Source organism: Staurois parvus, unplaced genomic scaffold (genome assembly GCF_062004578.1).
Source record: "Staurois parvus isolate SC_StPar_1 unplaced genomic scaffold, SC_StPar_1.0 ptg000356l, whole genome shotgun sequence".
NCBI classification, from domain to species: Eukaryota; Metazoa; Chordata; class Amphibia; order Anura; family Ranidae; genus Staurois; species Staurois parvus.
Window position 1 is genome coordinate 2145221 of NW_028318152.1, and position 20695 is coordinate 2165915.

The 20695-nt window shown below is 41.5% G+C and overlaps 1 protein-coding gene across 2 annotated transcripts in view; it reads right to left on the reverse strand.

Moving 5' to 3' along the window:
• TPPP3 (tubulin polymerization promoting protein family member 3) overlaps positions 1-20695 on the reverse strand; it is a 51439-nt gene that overhangs the window by 7010 nt on the left and 23734 nt on the right. For both annotated transcript variants that reach the window (XM_089684778.1, XM_089684777.1), the window contains 2 exons: positions 4297-4491; positions 818-971 (listed from right to left, as the gene is read on the reverse strand). In XM_089684778.1, the coding sequence (XP_089540904.1) occupies positions 818-971; positions 4297-4484 (342 nt within the window). In that variant the 5' untranslated portion in view covers positions 4485-4491. The remainder of the gene's footprint in view (positions 1-817; positions 972-4296; positions 4492-20695) is intronic.

Sequence of the window (20695 nt, forward strand, 5' to 3'; positions counted from 1 at the left end):
TTTGCTGTGCTCCATCATGTGCAAGTTCAGTGGCACCCCTAAACTTTGAGAGGAGGCCCTCTTTCACCAATGTGGGATGATTTTGGAAGTTGTACTTGGCAAACTAGGGAATTTTCTTTTTTTTGGTCTTGACCCCCCCTCCCTTTCTCCTCCCACTGCTATTGTGGCCTAAGCCAAAATGACATGTCCTGCTCCATGCCTCTCCAGACCCATGTAAAGCTCACATTTCCAAGAAGGCTGTGGGAGCCCATTTAGAGAATGGGTTGGGGTGCAGCTGTCTCGTCATCAAGGGCTGGCTGCAAGCTGAAGAGGACCTAGACAATTACGCAGGACACAGATACAGAGGATCACAGCAGGACAATGCTGGGTCTGCTGGGCAGGTGAGGGTGTAGTTTGAATTTAACACAGCATAACAGGTAAATTGGGATGGGGGGATATAGGCAGATTAAGTTCAGCCTTAAGCTGAGTGACTATTGCTTTAATATAATTGTGTGATGCCTTGGCAAATCATTAAAAATTAAAACACGATCTAGCAAGTATGTTTGCTTTGGGTGCTGATCTTAAGATATGGATGGTCAAGGTGGGTAAAAATAAGGGCATTTGGACCTTCCTATGAGAGTTTGGAGAAACCAATAAATATAATAGTGTTGGTGAATTCACATATGACATTTTTTCTACTCCTATCATTCTGAATATCAATGCACAGATCAGCACAGTATTAATGGCCTCTTAACTGCATATGCTATGCTGATAGGATACAAAGAATGCATATTATGAGTTTTACAGTGATGATAATACAAATGGTAAATCTTAATACCGTAACTCCCATGCTAGCAGGTTCTCTCCCGGACACAAGTTTACAGATTGACTCATAGGCTTCCTCTTTACTTTTTCCTTTAAATCTCTTTGATGAGAGCTCTTCAAGTGCTTTCTTAAATTCTTCATAGGTAATGACTCTGGCCGTCTTTTGTCTGGAATGCAATAACACTTTATTTGTATAATTTGTATTTTGAACATACATGTTCTCAGTATGAAGCTATCCTTATTTCTAGCTTCTAACTAGACATGCAGTAGAAAGGTAGTATAACTGTCACAAACTGAGACAATTCAAACTCATTATTCTTGTCCCTTCCTATATGAGTCAAGCTTGACACACCTGACCCTCACTGTTGATCATTTACCATAGGGCATAGCCTCAATGACCAACTGCAAGTCTGGGACAGCAGGAGGGAGTGGGGCAAAGGGAGTGGGCTTGGCTTGTTGGATGCTGACGTCTGTGGAGAGGATTGAGTCACGAGCGCTGTAGTGAGTATGCGGGGAACAGGAGACTGTTATACCATTTGCTGTTTTATGCTGTTATACTGGTGTCGGTGAAGACACCCTTTTTGTGAGTGTAAATCTTTATTAAATTGTTGGATACTTTTATAAAAAAAACTGGCTGCGCCATGATTTTTTCTTTCATTCCTAAACATGACCTCGATGGAGAGATATAAAAAGAGAGAGTGATATAATGCTCCTGGAACCGTTATATTGAGTGGTGGATACCTACCGTATGGATGATTGTGTAGCTATTGATCATCACACCTGAGAAGTTGATTTATTGCATCTGCTCCCAGAGCAAAAAGCGTTTTTTGCTGATCTAGAGATTGATCAGCATGGAGCTCTGGTGAGTTACCCAACTTTACTTTGGTGGTGGATTTTGGCACAATTTCTTTGAGAGCACCTGAATTTGAAAAGGATTTGTTTGGACATTTGAAGAAATTCAGAATTGGACAATGTTTATATTCACAAATTTAATTATTTAAATTACTTATGCACTAAAAAATAGTTTTGCACATAATTTTGATATTTTTTGATATTAATTGAGAATAGATATATATATCTTTGGAACTAATGTTTCTACACTAAATTAGGAATAGTTTGTGGTTTTAGCGCATTCCTTTATTTAAGAAAAAGTTGACGTTTATAACTTTGGATGACATCTGGATCTTTGGACAAGTCGTGTTTATTGAAGATAACTTTTGCTTATGCATTTCTTCATCATATGCTGTGTTTGAATTTCAAGTTTATGACAGGTTGACTAAGTTTTCATATCCAAAAGGGTCAAAGGACTGACATAAGTTCCTGTAGATAATCAAGTTCCTTTTAGAAGCACTTGTTAATAAGAGCTTTGTGACCTGTAACCCAGTACACATGTACAGCATGGAATACTATGTTTCCTTTGCATCAAAAATAATTATTCTTATATGAGCAAATATAATATAAGTTATCACTCAGTTCTGAATGCAATATTCAGTTTTTGTCTCTGGTTATGTTTATCTTTTTTTGGAATTTTATTTTTGTTTGGAATATTATCTTCTTGTCTCCTTTTGTATAACGTGTTGCTTGGTCTTAATAGGGTTTATCTATTAATAAAACTGTCAGCCCTCCGTAAGGCATTTAATACATAACATGGGTCACTTAGAGGAAATACAGTTGTGGGAGAAGTGCAGCTGTAGACCACTTATACTTAAAATGTTGTATGACATTTAACTTTATTAAGTAGTCTGAATCCTTTACCTAAAATAAGATACATGTATACAAAGTTTAAAGCAGATCTAAACTGTATCTGAGCACCACTAACTGAAAACGCTATTTAATTTGTTTTAATATTCAAAGCAAACTCACCCATCCATCTATGTCTCTATGCCTTATTTTGTTGATTAGTCACTAGCTGTGGCCATCTTGATTAAGGGGCACATGATTAATGTAGCATTTACTTCCTGGAATCCATCTGCCTTTAGCTCAGGCATGGAGACAGGATAGCGTGCTTATGCTTAGCTAACAAAGCCCCTCCTCACCTCCCCAGATGAAAAAAAAATACCCATGAAGACTCCTGGGATGTATGACAGCATTTTGGCCTAGGCCAAAAACCAGGAAGCAACTGAAGAAAAAGTTTAAAACAAGTAAATATAATATACCTTCATATCTACTTACTAATGCTAGCAGAATACGGATTACAAATAGTGAAGATTGGTAATGTTGATTGGTTGAGTTTAGTTTCACTTTGACCACTTGACCTCTGGAAGGTTTTACCCCTTCATGACCAGATAATTGTTTGCTTATCAACACTGCTCTACTTTAACTGGCAATTGCGCGGTCATGCAACACTGTACGCAGATTACATTTTTATTATCTTTTTCACACAAATAGGGCTCTCTTTTGGTGGTATATGATCACTGCGTTTTTTATTTTTTACGATATAAAAACTGAAACTTTTGGGAAAAAAAACACATTTTCCACTTTCTATTATAAAGCATATCTAATAAAAAAAATCAAAAAATGTCTTCATAAATTTAGGCCAAAATGCATTGTGCTACATATCTTTGGAAAATATAATCCCAATAAGTGTATATTAATTGGTTTGTACAAAGGTTATATTGTCTACAAACTATGGTGTATGTATACTAGAATTTACGCAGCTATGACGCTATACTATAATGGCAGTGATCAGAGACTTACAGTGTGACAATGATAGGGTGGCGGGCAATCTGACGCTAAGACACTATCTGGGAGGGTCATTTCTAGTGACACTAATATGGTGATCAGTGGCAATACTGTACACTGATACTGTATTAATGACACTGACTGGGCCGAAATTAACATCTAGGAACAATCAAGGGGATAACTGTGTGCCTAACAATGTGTAATATGTGATGCATTTATTTCACTATCTGTTTTTTCCCCCCTGCTTTGCAGGAAGAAGAAACGGTCAGATCGCTGTTCCCTGTACACAGAGTTCTGTGTTTTTGTAAACACAGGATATGATTGACAGCAACAGGAGCCTATGGCCCCCACTGCTGCCTCTCTGTCCAGTGAGAAAAGGGAGAGAGAGGAGTACTGCTGCAGATGAGCACAGCGTTGGATTGAAAGAGGAGGCAGGTAAGTGTGTAGGGGGGCTGGGGGGAGCTGATATTGGAAGGTTTTTTACCTTAATGCAGAGATGGCATTAAAGTAAAAAACCTGATGCCTTTAAAACCACTTTAAATATGATAGGTGGTGCATGCTGGGATATTTTAATATCAGTTTTGGTTCTCATAAAAGAGGCATGCACTATGATAATAAACTCGTAACTCTTCTACTCGCATTCTAATAAACTGTCCTGGATACTGACATTGCCTTTGAACACGTGCTAAGTAACCTGCTGGATCCTTTTAATTTGAGATTTGATGAGCTGTTATGTGTAGATGATAGGTCATCTTTATAGCCCTGGATGCAAAATCAAATGCAAATATATCATATAAAGCCTTCACTTACTTAACTTTAGAGAACACAATGTCAACATCAGTGCCAGTCACAGTTTTTCCATCAATAACTTTGCACTCTTTACAAAGTTTGGCCCAGTTTTTCCCAGTCATTTCTTGACCTGTAGCTTTTGTATCTCCATAGATTGCAAACTTCTTAAAACTTTCTTCTAGAGTAGCAATATCTGCGTTTTCAGCCATTGTCGTCCTGGAAAAGAGAAACATTTTTTGTTTATGACGGAGAAATTTAGATTTTAAAAATCAGTTTTAATGGAAGATAATTTTTTAGTTTCTTTTCTTATATCAAAGCTGGAAGTTATAAATGCCAATAAATCTGCTTTTGTGTTAAATAAAAATGACTAAATGCCTATTAGATGGAATTTGTGTAAGACGCTGATTTTATTTGGTACCAAGTTTTTAATCCCTCTAACAGCAACACTCTGTAAGAGGGAGGAACAGTGGACCCCAAATGATTCATGTTTGAGATAGAGAATATGATTGAGTTATAAATCTCCTTCCACATTGCTGCATGGCACTTACTTTTGAACAATGTCACATTTTTAACTCCAGATTACATCTAACTAGCCTTAACACTGCCCCCCCCACCTTTCTAACACCTACAGTGGATATAAAAAGTCTAAACACCCCTGTTAAAATGTCAGGTTTCTGTGATATCAAAAAATGAGACAAAGAAATCTTTTCAGAACATTTTCCACCTTTAATGTAACCTATAAACTGTACATCTCAGTTGAACAACAAACTGAAATCTTTTAGGAGGAGGGAAATAAAAATAAAAAACTAATATAATATGGTTGCATAAGTGTGCACACCCTTAAACTAATACTTTGTTGAAGCACCTTTTGATTTTATTCCAGCACTCAGTCTTTTTGGGTATGAGTCTATCAGCATGGCACATCTTAACTTGGCAATATTTGTATTACTCTTCCCTGCAAAAACACTCCAAATCTGTTAGATTGAGCGGGCATCTCCTGTGCACAGCCCTCTTCAGATCACCGCACAGATTTTCGATCGGATTCAGGTCTCTGCTCTGGCTGCGCCATTCCAAAACTTGCATCTTCTTCTGGTGAAGCTATTCCTTTGTTGATTTGAATGTATGTTGTTGTCATGCTGAAAGGTGAAGTTCCTCTTCATGTTCAGTTTTCTAGCAGAAGCCTGAAGGTTTTATGCCAATAATGACTGGTATTTGGAACGATTCATAATTCCCTCTACACTAAGGCTCCAGTTCCAACTGAAGAAAAAAACAGTCCCAAAGCATGATGCTGCCACCACCATGCTTCACTGTGGGTATGGTGTTCTTTTGGTGATGTGCAGTGTTGTTTTTACGCCAAACATATCTTTTGGAATTATGGCCAAAAAGTTCAACCTTGGTTTCCTCAGACCATAACACATTCACCCACATGCTTTTGGGAGACTTCAGATGTGTTTTTGCAAAATTTAGCCGGGCTTGGATGTTTTTCTTCATAAGAAAAGGCTTCCGTCCAGGGGCGGACTGACAACTCATGGGGCCCCCGGCCAATAGGAGATCATGGGGCCCCTGTGTCCTTGCCCAAACTCAAAAAAGCCTATGAAAAAAGTACCAGGGGCATCTCATGAGGCCCACTACTGACCCCGGGCCCTCGAGCAGTACCCGAGTTTCCAAATGGTCAGTCCGCCCCTGCTTCCGTCTTGCCACTCTATCCCAGTTATAAAAGGGTGTGCACACTTATGCAACCACATTATTTTAGTTTTTGTATGTTTACTTCCTCCCCTAAAAGGATACAGCTTGTTTTTCAATTGAGTTGTACAGTTTATAGGTCACATTAAAAGGTGGGAAAAGTTCTGAAATGTATCTTCCTGAAATTTATCTTTGTCTCATTTTTTTACATCACAGAAACCTGACATTTTAACAGGGGTGTGTAGACTTTTTATATCCACTGTATGCTAGTTAACCTGTCTAAGAAAGATGTATATATTTACCTATTTTCAAGCTGCTCTGGTCCGGTCATGTGATCACCTTTCAGCCAGTGACAGCTGCAGGGAGAGGAGAGAACACTCTGACAAACCTGGAATGGTGACATCACTCATAGGCTTCAATGGCTCTTCCATTGTTGGGGCTCCTTCCTCTCCCCTGCAGCCCCAATAGCTGACACATTGAGGCTAGATCACATGACTGGACTGGAGCAGACTACATATAGGTGGGTATATCTTACACAGGTTAATTAGCAAAGATGTTAGGAGAGGGGAGGGGGCTAGTTAGGTGTTAGCTGGAATTGCACTTTAATGAATGGCTTGTCAGCCTCTAATCGCAGCAGAGTTTAGGGGACAATTCTGCCATAAGGTCATGGGATCCAAAGCATCTATGAACTTACAGCAGAAAGAAATGCAGGTGACATAAAGCTTAGTGAGGTGGGCAAGTGCTACTGGTTCTGTTCTGCTGTAAGACTTACATTTGTAGCAGAAAAAGGGGTTAACTATTTCAAAGCTTCATAAAAAAATGTGCAAGAAAAACAATTGGTGCAGCCATGATTTTCATTTATCTAAAATAAAGTCTTGCATTAGGCTGATTTCACACTCATGCAGTGTGGTTTGATCGCACCACATGAGCAGCGCAGTATACTCGTGTGTTTGGAGCAGGTTAGCTATGCTTTCCCATAGCAATTCCCCCGCGTGTTTGGTGCGTTTTCTGAAAGTGCACAGAAACTCCTGCATGCTGTATCTTTGGTGAGCGTTCAGAAAGTGCACGAAACACGTGGGGCACCATATAACCATATGGGAAAGTGCAGCTAACTTTCTCCAAACACACGAGTACATTGCACTGCAGTGTGGTCAAACCGCACCGCATCAGTTTAAAAACAGCCTTAGGCCTGGTTCACGCCTATGCGTTTAGTGCATTTTACAGGAATGCACTACAGTCCATTTATCATGGTTTCCTAAAGATCCCGTTCACATCTCGGCATTTTTCAGCCGCTGCATTTTTGGAAAGGGTCAGGGACATGGGCATTTTTTGGTTCATAAGGCTTCAATGGACATGCGGCAGAAAAGCATGTAATGCATTTTTTATATGATTTGGGTCTTTTTGTTGTCAATAGGAAAGTATTGACTTTGATGTGTGCGAGATGTGTGATGCAACTTTTTATTTTTTGTTTTCTGCTAGTAGGAAAGTATGACAATTCTGTTCATGTAGTGTGACTTTGATGCAACTTTATACTCTCTGGCACTCAAGTAGTATTTCCCCCAAAAAAGCAGAATGCGTATTCAAAAAACACAAAACACACTGCAAAACTCATTGGAAAAACGCATCAATCACAACACGTAGAGGTGTGAACCCAGCTTTAGGGCTTGTGCTGATGGGCATTAGGCTTGTGTCAAAGGCATCAGTTTGAAATCGTTTTAAGATCATTCAAAATTCATTAACAGGTGCAACTGACCTGCAACAAACCTCCTTCTAACATACACTTGACCTGCTGAAAGCAGACTTGGTCCCCCGCTCCCCATTAAGGATTGGCACCTTTTGGGAGCAGGGGGGAGCAAAATTGACAAGTACCCACTCCCACTGCATTCACCTAGGCCAGTGGTCGGCAAGCCGCAGCTCGCGAGCCACATGCGGCTCTTTACACACATTAATGCGGCTCTTCTGTGTGCCGGGCGCCCGCTCCCCTCCCTCCTCTCGGGTGGCCGCCCCAAAAGTCAGGACTCTGCAGCTAGCCCAGCAATGGGCAAACTACGGCCCGCATACGGCCCGGCGGACCTTTTAATCCGGCCCGCGGACCATGGCAAACATTGGCTGTCAGGATGTAGGCGGGGCAGTGTGACAAACTCCTCTCCTCTCACAGTCCGCCCTGAAGACCGGAACGGCGCAGGAACACGGCGAGAGGAACGCGCGGAGCAAAGGTAAGTGAATTGACACAATATGGGGAATGAATTACTATATGGGGGTGAATTACTATGGGGGATGAATTACTATATGGGGGATGAATTACTATATGGGGGATGAATTACTATATGGGGAATGTATTTTCAGTTTTAAAAATGTGGCTCTCAAAATAAATTTCAATCGTGGTTTTGGTGAGATTTGGCTCAGTTGAAAAAAAAAGGTTGCCCACCACTGACCTAGGCGATCGAAAATGGAAGTTGTCCTCCTACCCACCCTCCCTGTAGTCTTGTGGGACACGTGACAGGTCCCAGAAGACTACGGGGCCATTCATGAAGCGTAGCGCTACTCACGCATGCGCTCGGCTGTGAAACTGCAAGCTGAAGATGCCGGTGCCTGGAATACAGGACGGCCAGTGACACGGGCTGCGGCGGGGGCTCAGCGGGATCGTGGGACAGGTGAGTGGCTGTATATTAAAAGTCAGCAGCTACGCTTTAAAGAGAATGCAAAGAGAATTCTGTGATTTTAGACAAACAGGAGTTTCATTTCTAATGAATAATCCTATCACTTTGTGGTAATACTTTAAAAACTTTTTTCACGTAGTTGAGATATACTTCCCATTCTCTCTGTGCAATGCTATAGGGTTGGTTTACTAAAGGCAAATAGACTGTGCACTTTGCAAGTACAGTTGTGCTCATTTTCCCCAGAGCTTAGTGAATGTGGTGAAGCTTCACTTTGTAAAGAATACCCAATCAGGAGCATGGAAAAAAACTGTATTTTTGCTTGCATGTGATTATATGATAGAAATCTGAGGAAAAGTAGTGCAACTGCACTTGCAGAGTGCACAGTCTATTTGCTGTTACTAAATCAAAAGTTGTTAAAGTAGATGTAAACCCTAGATTGTAAGCTCGAAAGAGCAGGGCCCTCATACCCCTCGTGTATTGTAACTGTATTGTCTCATGTACTGTCCCCCCACTTTAATGTACAGCACTGAGCAAACCTTTTGGCGCTATATAAACACTGTATAATAATAATAATAAACCCTAACTGAATGGCATTTACTTCACTAAAGCACTTGAGTTCACATTTTGGCTTTACAGCTGCAGGGCATTTCCCCAGGGAGGGTTTCCTGATGGTGCCAACAATGGACTATGCCTGCATAATGTGTGTTAAATGAGCCATTTATGTTCTCCCTTGGAAGTCTGTATGATGGGGTGACAATGCATGATTGCAATTAGGAGACAAGGACCAAGTGTTGTCACCCAATTTTATGATATTTTAGTGTTTGGTTTTTTGAAATGACATTAACACAGACAAGCTTTTATGAGATTTTAGTGTTGGGTTTTAATAGACAATAAAAGCAAAGTTAATTGCACTATGCTATTGAAAGTGATCTCTGGTGGCTAGTCTACAATAACACAAATATATTGAAGGATAGGCTTGTACAAATGTGAAGTATGTCTTAAATTACTTTAAAGTGACACAAAACTCTGGTTAAAAAAAAAAAAAAAAAAAAAAAAAAAAAATTATATATATATATATATATATATATATATATATATATATATATATATATATATATATATATATATATATATATACGTATATAAAAGTAAGTACAATGTGTATGTGCTTAAAGTATTATTAACGTCATACTTACCTGCTGTGTGCAGTGGTTTTGCACAGAGCAGCCCAGATGCTCCTCTCCTCTGGTCCCCTGCTGGTGCTCCTGGCCCCTCCCTCCTGTCAGATTCCCCCACAGCAAGCAATTTGCTATGGGGGCACCGCAGCAGGCACACTCGTGAGCTGTGGCTCTGCGTGTCCGTTCACACAAAGAGCCGCTGCTCAGCCCTGCCCCCTCCCTTTCCTGATTGCCCCACTGGCCGTGATTGACAACTTTGGCTCCCGCTGCTGCCTTAGCTAATCAGAGTGAGAGTCCTGAGAGAACCGAGGCTCTCATGGGCATGGCTGGATCAGGATGGGGCTCAGGTAAGTGTTGGGGGGGCTGGGGGGCTTCTGCACACAGGATTTTTACCTTAATGTACAGAAAACTCTGAGTCTTTACAACCACTTTAACACAAAAACTGCCTTCCACTGCTTTCAGCCCTCTCCAAATACTTTTTTTTTGCTGCTGTGAACCAATTCCCTGTAAGAAGGTGGTTCCATTTGTTCTCCATGGTCCCAATGTATGTGGGAAAGTAGCCACCCTCTCTTGCTCACTTTCAAGATGGAGTAGGGACTATGTACTATGGGATATGTCGTGTGCATAGATACATAAATATTAACATTCCTGCACTGCCAATCTCACAGCCACTGTGTGCTAAAGAATAAGATGGGCTTCCGATAACACCCAAATGTGTTCCCACATCCACATACAGCAGCCCACATGACTGCGACCAACATGCACTGCTTGCTTCAAACAGAAGTGAGGGGGGGAAGGTTCTGGAGATCACAGAAGACTGAAAAACACTGTAAGAAACAGTATTATGAAAAATAGATTACATGGCCATTAAGTAGTGGGCAGTACAGTGGCTAAATGGTTGGCACTTCCACCTGGCAGTACTAGGGTCGTTGGTTCGAACCCCAACCACGGCACCACCTGCCTGGAAATTGCATGTTCTCCCTGTGCCTGCGTGGGTTTCCTCTGGGTACTCTGGTTTCCTCTCACACTCCAAAGACATGATGGTAGGTTAATTGGCTCCTGTCTAAATTGGCCCTAGTATGTGTATGTATGAATGTAAGTTAGGGACCTTAGATTGTACACCCCTTGAGGGTTAGGGACTGATGTGAATGTACAATATATATGTAAAGCGCTGCGTAAATTGACGGTGCTATATAAGTACCAGAAATAAATATGTATGGATTATATGGAGAATAATGATGGTTGCATTGATATAATGCAATTTAACTGTAAATCTGTGCTCACTGGAAATACGTGATACTGCTACAGAGCGGCACGGGTGCGCAAAATCACGTATATATACGTGATTTTGCAGTTCTGGGTAGGGGGCATGTGCACCCAACCCACGCCGCCATTTGCGGCCTCGGCTGTGAATCACCAGGTCCTGGTCCTAATTCCCCGCTGGCACCCGGCAATCTCCGAGTATTACCAATGGGGGAGAGACCTGTATGTAAACAATACAGATCTCTCCTCTGTCAGCTCCTGCATACTGCTTTGTTTGGCTCTGCATAGCAGAGCCATACAAAGCAGTGTGCTTAAAGCACATACAGCCTACATAGTAAAACAGCACACTGTTAACCCTTTGATCGCCCAACATTAACCCCTTCCTGCCCAGTGCCTTTAGTACAGTGTCAGTGCTTTTTATTAGCACCGATCACTGTCATTGACACCAAGTCAGTTCCCTCCAGTGTTAGAAGTCCCGCTATAAGTTGCTAATCGCCGCCATTACTAGTAAAAAAAACCCAAAAAAACAAAAAAAACATTTCCAGTTTATATACCGCCATTTGTAAATGCCATAACTTTCACGTAAACCAATTAATTTACCTGTATTAGGATTTTTTTTTACCAAACACGTGCAGCAGAATCCATTTTGGCCTAAATTTATGAAGAAATGATTTTTTTTTTATTTTTTTTTTACTGAACATGTTTAATAGCAAAAAGTCAAAAATATTGTTTTTTTTTTCAAAATTGTCATCTGTTTTTGTTTACAGCGCAAAAAATACAAAATGCCCAGGCGATCAAATACCACCGAAAGAAAGCTCTATTTGTGGGAAAAAAAGGAGGTAAATTTCATTGGGGTGCAATGACCGTGCAATTGACAGTTAAAATAACTCAGCGCTGTGTCGCCTGGTCAGGAAGGGGGGTAAATCCTCCGGAGGGCAAGTGGTTAAATGCCAACAATGTTAAACTGGAACAAATAGATTGTTTTATATAGTAATACCCATGGTGTCCCAAAGCCTATGGGGTCAGGAATTTACGGTCAATAATTAATACTATACACGCAGGGAAGGGTACCAGAAACACGTTACAGATCAGAGGCAGAGTTCTGTCTGCATATGTACGTTGTTCAGTTTAGGTCAATACGATTGTAGATCTAATTAAGCCATGGTTATCAGGCATCAGCACAATATGGGTACCCTTCCAATGTCATTTGTCATCCATAATCACACATGTGACCAGATTTCAGTACACTATCTCATGGCACAAGGGAGAATGCTCGTTTTCTAAGCCCGCGGTGTCAGAGGTTTTCTGTTTGCTGTGTATTTAGTGGCAACAAGCAGTTGCTATCTGGCATTCAGTACAAAGTTTACAGAACGGTATTTGTACCTACACTGCGTTGCTATGTAGCTTCTCGTGGTATATTAATTTATGTTAGGGAAGGCACCTCCTGCATGCGAAGAACGTATGCTGGTGCCTCTTGCAAGGTGTGAATGTTGGACATTAATCTTACATCAGCTAGCTTTCTGGCCTAGACTTGTAAATGTTACCTAAAGTGAACCCTTTCGATGAAACCACTACAGTGACTTGAAATCCTTCCTTAGGAAGACTTTCATTTGTAAATCAAGCAGTTCTATCTTTTCCATGTAAGGAGCATCCCTAGGTAGTATGTAAATGTAAGCTCAAGGGCTCTTTCACACTGATGAATTTTTACCTTGCTAAAAAAAAACGCAAATAAAAATTCTTTGAGTCTGCTCTGCGAGTGTGGTGCGATTTGAAAAGCCCTGCATACTGCATCTTTGGTGCGCTTTTCAAAACCGCACCAAGAATGCAACCCCCCTTTGAAATGAATGGAAAACGTGTCAAGAACTGCCATTGCGTTTTGGTGCATTTTTTTGAGTCACATGCCATGTTTCACAGCTTCACAGAAGCTGTACTATCACTTCTCACAGTGAAAAGCACTCTATGAATGCAGCATGGACAGATAAATGAAAGGTCCACCTCTTGCATTCAGAAAGCACTTTTTATTACAAGGAGTAAGTCTTCATGAACACTGGACGTTTTTACAGCTGCTGTTTTTGGCTTCTGGATTTTTTTTCTACAGCCAGTAAACTCCCAAGCATGTTATCCTGTGTCCATGCGCACATATATTTTAATCAGCATTTTTTGGCAGGAGCGTTTTCTGGCTGGAAATATCCCCCAGAACTAATGGGTATAAAGAGGAGTTTTTAGCTGCAAAATGCTCTAATGCTGATAAAAGCTGAAAAACGCTGAAAACTGCTAAAAAAAAAGTGGCATTTATAAGCATTTTTTGAGCCTGAAGATTTTGTGGGAGTATAGCTATATAAAAACCGTAAACGCTGAAAAACACTAAAGAAACACAAAAATGCTAAAAAACATGTTACAACTCAGGTTTTTATTGCAGCATTCTACAGCTAATGCTACTGGTGTTTTTATAATGTCCAGTGTGCATGAGGCCTAATAATACAGCCTTTATGAATGGAGCAGGGGGTGGAAAGGTCAGGCAATTTGGCACTTTTGAAAAATTACCAGTGACGGGTCCAACAGTTCGTGAATTCAAAACGTGACAGAAAGTGCAGTTGAGTTTTGGTGCATTTTTGGAGTCACATGTCTATTAATCCCAACCGCGCTTCACATCTGCGGTGGTATCAGAGGCAACAGGAGACAGAGGACTGAAGGTTTCAATGAACACAGCCACTTCATTCAATGTACGTACCACCCCTGTTGCTGATTTAGAAAAAAATATAGACTTAGTCTTCATGCACACTGGATGTTTTTACAGCAGCTGTTTTGGCTTTTCATGTTTTTTTCTACAGCCAGTAAACCCCCCAGCATGTTATCCTATGTGTCCATGCACATATGGACTGTAATAAAGGTTTTTTGATGGGGGCATTTTTTATCTGGAAAAAAACCCCAGAACTAGTGGGTTTCTAGAGGAGTTTTTTAGCTGTAAAAACGTTCTAATGCTGAAAACATGGCAAAAAGTGGTAAATTTCGGCAAAGCAGCGTTTCTGGACTTTTTTCGAGCAAAAAATAAAACGATAAAAACTGAAACGTGAAAAAACGCAGCAAAAAGCAGCTAAATGCTATTGCAAAAACGCTAAAAAACGCTGAAAAACTCATGTTTTTAATGTGACTTTACACAGTTAACATTACCAGCGTTATTAAAAGCCCCGTGTGTATGGAGCCTAAAAGTTCAAGCTTGGCTGAACTGGATGTTTTTGTGGTTGAACTGGATGATTAATCAACCAGATTAAATAAGTAACTATAGAACTATGTAAAGTGGAATTTCAGTCAAATACTAACTAAGCTTAAAACTTCCCACTCCCATTCTAGGCCTATTCCATCTACCCTGTTAAAGGAAAGATCTGTATACTTGCCTATTGTAAAGCAGCTTCAGTCCGGTAAGGTGATTGGCTCTCAGCACCGGCTATGGTGTAGCTGACAATGGATGCCCCATAGTAAGCCTCTGGGCGATATCATTGCCCAGCTCTGCAGCCACTGTCAGCGATCTCTCCTTTTCACTAAAGCTGGCTGCTGGGGAGATCATGTGATCAGACCATAGCACCCTCAGAATAGGTAAGTATAGACATCTTTCCTTTACAGGGTAATTATAATAGGCTTAGAATGGGGTGGAGACAAGTTTAGGCTTAGTTAGTATCTGACTATACTTCCACTTTAAAGTGGTCGTAAACCTCAGATATGAAATATGAACAAATCATAGCCCTTTATAGTGTGTACTTGTCTCAATCCAGAGCACTAATTGTCATTTCTGTCTGCTCCTTCGCTCCTGTGCTATCAGCATGAATCAATTTTGACAAGTTTTCATGACACCAAGAGAAAAATGGTGACAGGGGAGGGACCTCCAGCAGATTGACAGCCTCAGCTCTGTTCTTCTGTGTGGAGGGGGTGTGTGTCCCTTCCCCCCAATCAGCTCTCAGGGCTCGCCTCACTGAGCTCTGCAGAGTGTAACTTCAGCTCTCCACACCTTTTTTTCTGAACTTTTAGACAAGCTGAAGAGGAGAGAAAACTGCAGATAGACAGGTACAGCTGTAGGAGGTTTTGCTTCCTCTCTGTGTATCACCTGAGGCCAGTCACTTCACTGGGTATATGTTAGGCTTGGTTCACATCTGTGCGGGTGGTGCCTCTGCAGGACCCGCACAAATACCTGCAGCCGCACCATGCATACAGAGGAATTTTACCGGCACACCGTTCGCACTGGAAATCTCGTGCGGGACGTGATTTCCGAAAAAGTGCAGGGACTTCTTCCCTGCGTGTCCTGCGGCACGGGAGTCCATTCAAATGAATGGGCTCTTGTGTTTACGTAAAACTTGTCCCGCACGGCCACACATATGTGAACCTGGCCTAAGGCAGGGATGTTGAATTCCTATCGCCTGACGCCCGGGACATGTAGTTCTGGGCGCCAGGCAGGTAGTTTTTTTTTTACCTTCAGCCCTGCTGTGGGCTGCTGCCCCTGCCCACTGTCTCCTGGGTTACACTTGCCCATCTGCGGGCCGCTCGCCTCCCCTTCTTGTCTTGACCCGGAAGTGACGTTATGATGTCACTTCTGGGTCCCCATTGAGAGATTCCCAGCAACTGATACTGGGAAAGAACGTAATGCAGTGCGATGTGCACTGCATTACATTCAGGGGAGCAGAGGGGAGACATCTAGGGTCTTTTAGACTTGGATGTCTCAATAAAGAGAACCTGTCACCAAAAAATCATCACATGGGGACAATGAGTGTGGTGCTGGAGACAGGCAGGGAGGGGAGGAGGAGATGAACAGTGCAATGTTAAAAATATTAAACGTTTAAGTCGCCATAAAACCCCTTTTGTTTTTAAAACATTCCTAATATCACCTCTGATTTAAATACGATTTTGGTTAAAAAAAAAATTTCTATCTGGACAAGTAGATTGTCATGAGGGACAAGTAGATTGGGACACTGATTTAGTCCCTTGGACAAGTAGTTTTTTCAAAAATTTCCACACCCCCGCTAAGGGTTTACAACCACGTTAAGCTTTCAGTCAATGGACTGGTAACACTATTCAAGAAACATGGCAAATATACTAAAATCAGAAAGCCTGCTAAATGTACCTTCATTAGAGGTTTAATATGTTAAATTTATATTAGATATAGATTTAGCAAGTTTATCATACTTATTCCTGGGCAGGGCTGCCACTTTTCATCACATCATTGTGTGCTCTGTAACCTCCTTCATACTTTGGGGGAGGCAGCAGTGAGGTCTTGCTTGTACCAGTGAACACGCTTGCCCTGCACCACCATGTGACAGACTTGGGTGCCTTAGCAGCAAATCATCAAGCACCAGCACTATCAGGTGTAAGAAAGGGGAGTTAGGCTGGCCATACACTATACAATTTTCTGTCCAATTTCTGCCAAATTTCCTTTAGATTTACCTTCAACTATGCGGTGCGAGGGCCTGCCTAATTGGATACAATTGAAAGTGTTGTTTAGGTTTGACCTCATATATTATATGGTTTTTGGTAAATCTAAAGCAAGTTTCTTAAGAAAATTGGATAATGAATGGCCAGCTTTAGTCACATTCCCTCCATACCTGTAGGAGTCAGGTATACAGTATCTCCATCTTTCAGCTACTGCTGCCGCCCGCTCCAATCCCTTTCTCATGTGACAGTAGGTGGGGGATCTTCTCTCTGCACCCGCTGTCACAATTCACAAACAGCATGGCCATGTGGGGCTTCACCCACATGGTCAGGTCATTTATTCAAAGAATTATGTGAATGAACGAACTAAAATTAATGTCAGCCTTTGCAGCTGACAGGTTGTAGTTCTCAGTGGACTGTGAATTTGCTGAGGAGTGATCTCATAGTTCATTCAAAAGCCACGCAGCTTGTAAACAGTCAACCTGTATCGGAGGTACAGGCTGAAAGCTGCAAGGCTTGTCTGCAGGAGCCTGACTTTGCACCCCTGATCCACTGATCACAGGTGCAATCCTTTGCAGGGAAAAAAATAAATACATTCACAGTTTTTTTTCTCCTGCAAAAATATGTGCATTTATTATTTTTTTCCTCAAAAGGAGAACTTACTGTATCCTTTAAGTTTAGTTAATTAAATATTTTTTTAAAATCTGCACCAGGGATGGTACTTAGGTTGAATGGGAAGTGCTCCTGGTGCTAGTGATTGCAATCTTCATTCCTCTTCCCCCAGATACCCCTGCAGTTGTGATCTTCTGGCACTGTGGGGGTTAATATAAGCCACTCGACCTATCACAGGCACTCATTAAAAGTAAAGGCTATGCCCAGCCTCTGTACCCCTGCTCCATGCATAGAAGCAATGTAAAGCGCTCTATAAATGGACGACAGGTGGATGAGTAAAAAAGTTCCATATCCTCCATTCATAGAGTGCTTTGAATTGCACAGCCCCAATGAATGGAGCACAGGGGCAAAAGGGGTGGGCATAGTTGGCACTTTTGACAAGTGTCTGTGACAGGTCCAGCGGCTTGTATTAACCCTGCAGCACTGGAAGATCACAGCTGTGGGGGTATCTGGAGAGCTAGAGGAAAGAAAAATTCCACAAAAATAGCAACTCCGGGACACTTTTCATTCAGCAAGGTAGATTTACTAAAGGCAAATCTACTGTGCACTGCAAGTGCAGTTGCTCCAGAGTTTTTAGTAAATGAGGTAAAGTTCAACTTTGCAACGAATACTCAATCATGAGTTGATGAGGACAAGGGCCTCTTCCCCACGATCCTTGCCTGGTGTTTGTGGAGGTCTGAGGGACGGGGGGGCTTGTTTAGAGTCTAAAAGCCCCCTTTATCAATGTGAATAAAAAAGGGGTACTAACCCTATTCATTCACAAAAATAAAATGTAAACAGTAAATAAACATACGCATTTTTTGACTAGTCCTTTAAAAAATAATAAAAAAAGAAAAATGTCCTACAATGCACGTCAATCCCAATGCTAGATGCCTGCCAAAGAAAACCCCGCCGACACAGTCCTTTCCGTATGAAAATGAAATGTAAACAGTAAATAAACATATACATTTTTTGACTAGTCTTATAAAAAAAAAAAGAAATAAAGAAAAATGTCCTACAATGCACGTCAATCCCAAATCTTGACGCCTGCCAAAGAAAACCCCGCCGACACAATCCTTTCCCTACGAATACCTATCTGCAAATGTCATATCCAGCAAATGACAGTGGAGTATAAACAAAGCAGTGTTGTCTCCTGCCTGACATCATTAACCAAATGTGGACATAACCAATGACATCACAGGGATTCCCTTCTAGAATGTGGAGGTACCCCATACCTTTCTTATTTTTTTTTTTTCATGGGGTCTCTCTTGCCATCAACACCAGGCCATCATCAAGGATAACGGTTTGGTAGGTATTTCTAGGGGGAAACCCGTGCATTTGTTTGTGCGTGGTCCCCCATTAACATCTACACTCACCGGCCACTTAATCAGATACACCGTTCAGAACTGTCTTAATTTGTCATGCATAGATTCAACAAGGTGTTAGAAAAATTCCTCAGAGATTTTTTTCCATATTGACATGATAGTATCATACAGTTGTTGCAGATTTGTCGACTGAACAGCCATGTTGCAGATCTCCTGTTCCACCGCATCCCAAAGGTTCTCTATTGGATTGGGATTGTGACTGTGGAGGCCATTGGAGTACAGTGAACTCATTGTCATGTTCAAGAAACTAGTTTGAGATGATTTGAGCTTTGTGATATGGTGCATTATCCTGCTGGAAGTAGCCATCAGAAGATGGTACACTGTAGCCATAAAGGGATGGACATGGTCAGCAACAATACTCAGGTAGGCCCTGGCATTTCAACGATGCTCAATTGATGCTAAGAGGCCCAAAGTGTGCCAAGAAAATATCCCCCACACTATTACACCACTACCAGCCTGAACCATTAATACAAGGCAGGATGGATCCATGCTTTTATGTTATTTATGCAAAATTCTGACCCTATCATCTGAATCTCGCAGCTGAAATCGAGACTCAACAGAACAGGCATCAGTTTTCCAGTCTTCTATCATCCAATTTTGGTGAGCCTGTGCAAATTGTAGCCTTTGTTTCCTGTTCTTAGCTGACAGGAGTGGCACCCGGTGTGGGCTTCTGCTGCTGTAGCCCATCTGGTTCAAGATTCACTGTGTTGTGCATTCAGAGATGGTGTTCTGCATACCTTGGTTGTAATGAGTGGTTATTTGAGTTAATATTGCCTTTCTATCATCTTGAACCAGTCTGTCCATTCTCCTCTGACCTATGACATCAACAAACATTTTTTGTCCACACAACTGTCGCTCACTGGATATTGTCTCTTTTTCAGACCATTCTCTGTAAACCCTAGAGATGGTTGTGTGTGAAAATCCCAGCAGATCAGCAGTTTTTGAAATACTTAGACCAGCCTGTCTGGCATCAACAACCATGCCACGTTCAAAGTCACTTAAATCCCCTTCCACATTCTGATACTCAGTTTGAACTTCAGCAAGTTATCTTCACCACATCTACATGCCTAAATGCATTGAGTTGCTGCCATGTGATTGGTTGATTAGCAATTTGTGTTACCAAGCAATTGGACAGGTGTACCTAATAAAGAGGCTGGTGAGTGTATACCAGACCCCAATCTAGGATAAGGAATTACTGGTCAAAGCTGTTAATTGCTGGCAAATTAAATAGGGATTTATTTTTGTAAATGTCAGTTTTGCTTCAGCAGATTATATATATATATATATATATATATATATATATATATATATATATATATATATATATATATATATATATATATATATATATATATATAGTACAGATACACTACTTCACAAACAGGGTCAGGGCATCTCCCAGGTATGTTATTTAAAGCGGAGCTCCACCCAAAAGGGGAAGTTCCGCTTTTGGGTGGAGCTCTGCTTTAAATAACATGCCTGGGAGATGCCCTGACCCAAAAGACTACAGGGAGGGAGGGAGGACACCTTCCGTTTCTGATCACCTAGGCGATCAGACCGGAAGTGCTCCCCGCTCTCCATTAAGGATTGGCACTTTTGGGGCGCGGGGGGAGCGAGTACCCGAATTTGACAGGTACCCGCTCCCATTTCCGGTCTGATCGCCTAGGTGATCAGAAACGGAAGGTGTCCTCCCTCCCTCCCTGTAGTCTTTTGGGACACGTGACAGGTCCCAGAAGACAACGGGACCATTCATGAAGTGCAGCGCTACTTGCGCATGCACAGTGGGCACCCGGCTGTGAAGCTGCAAGCTATCACAGCTGGGTGCCCACACTGTAGATGCTGGCCTCCTGGAATACAGGACAACTGGTGAAACGGGCTGCAGGGGACACACCGTGGGACCAAGGGACAGGTAAGTGGCTGTTTTTTAAAAGTCAGCAGCTACAGTTTTTGTAGCTGCTGACTTTTATTTTTTGACAGGGTGAGTGGAACTCCACTTTAAAGTAACTTGGAATTTTTGATGTTGCCCTTTAATCATAATTAAAATTTCTGCTCCCCACCAAATGGTATTTAAAATTTTTTTTTTTGCTTTGGTATATGTTCTCCAGGGCAATGCCTAGCCCCCCATGCCATTTGTTTGATACTACCTAGCCAATTAGCCTGTTTTTTTTCAGCTTCCATAGAATAG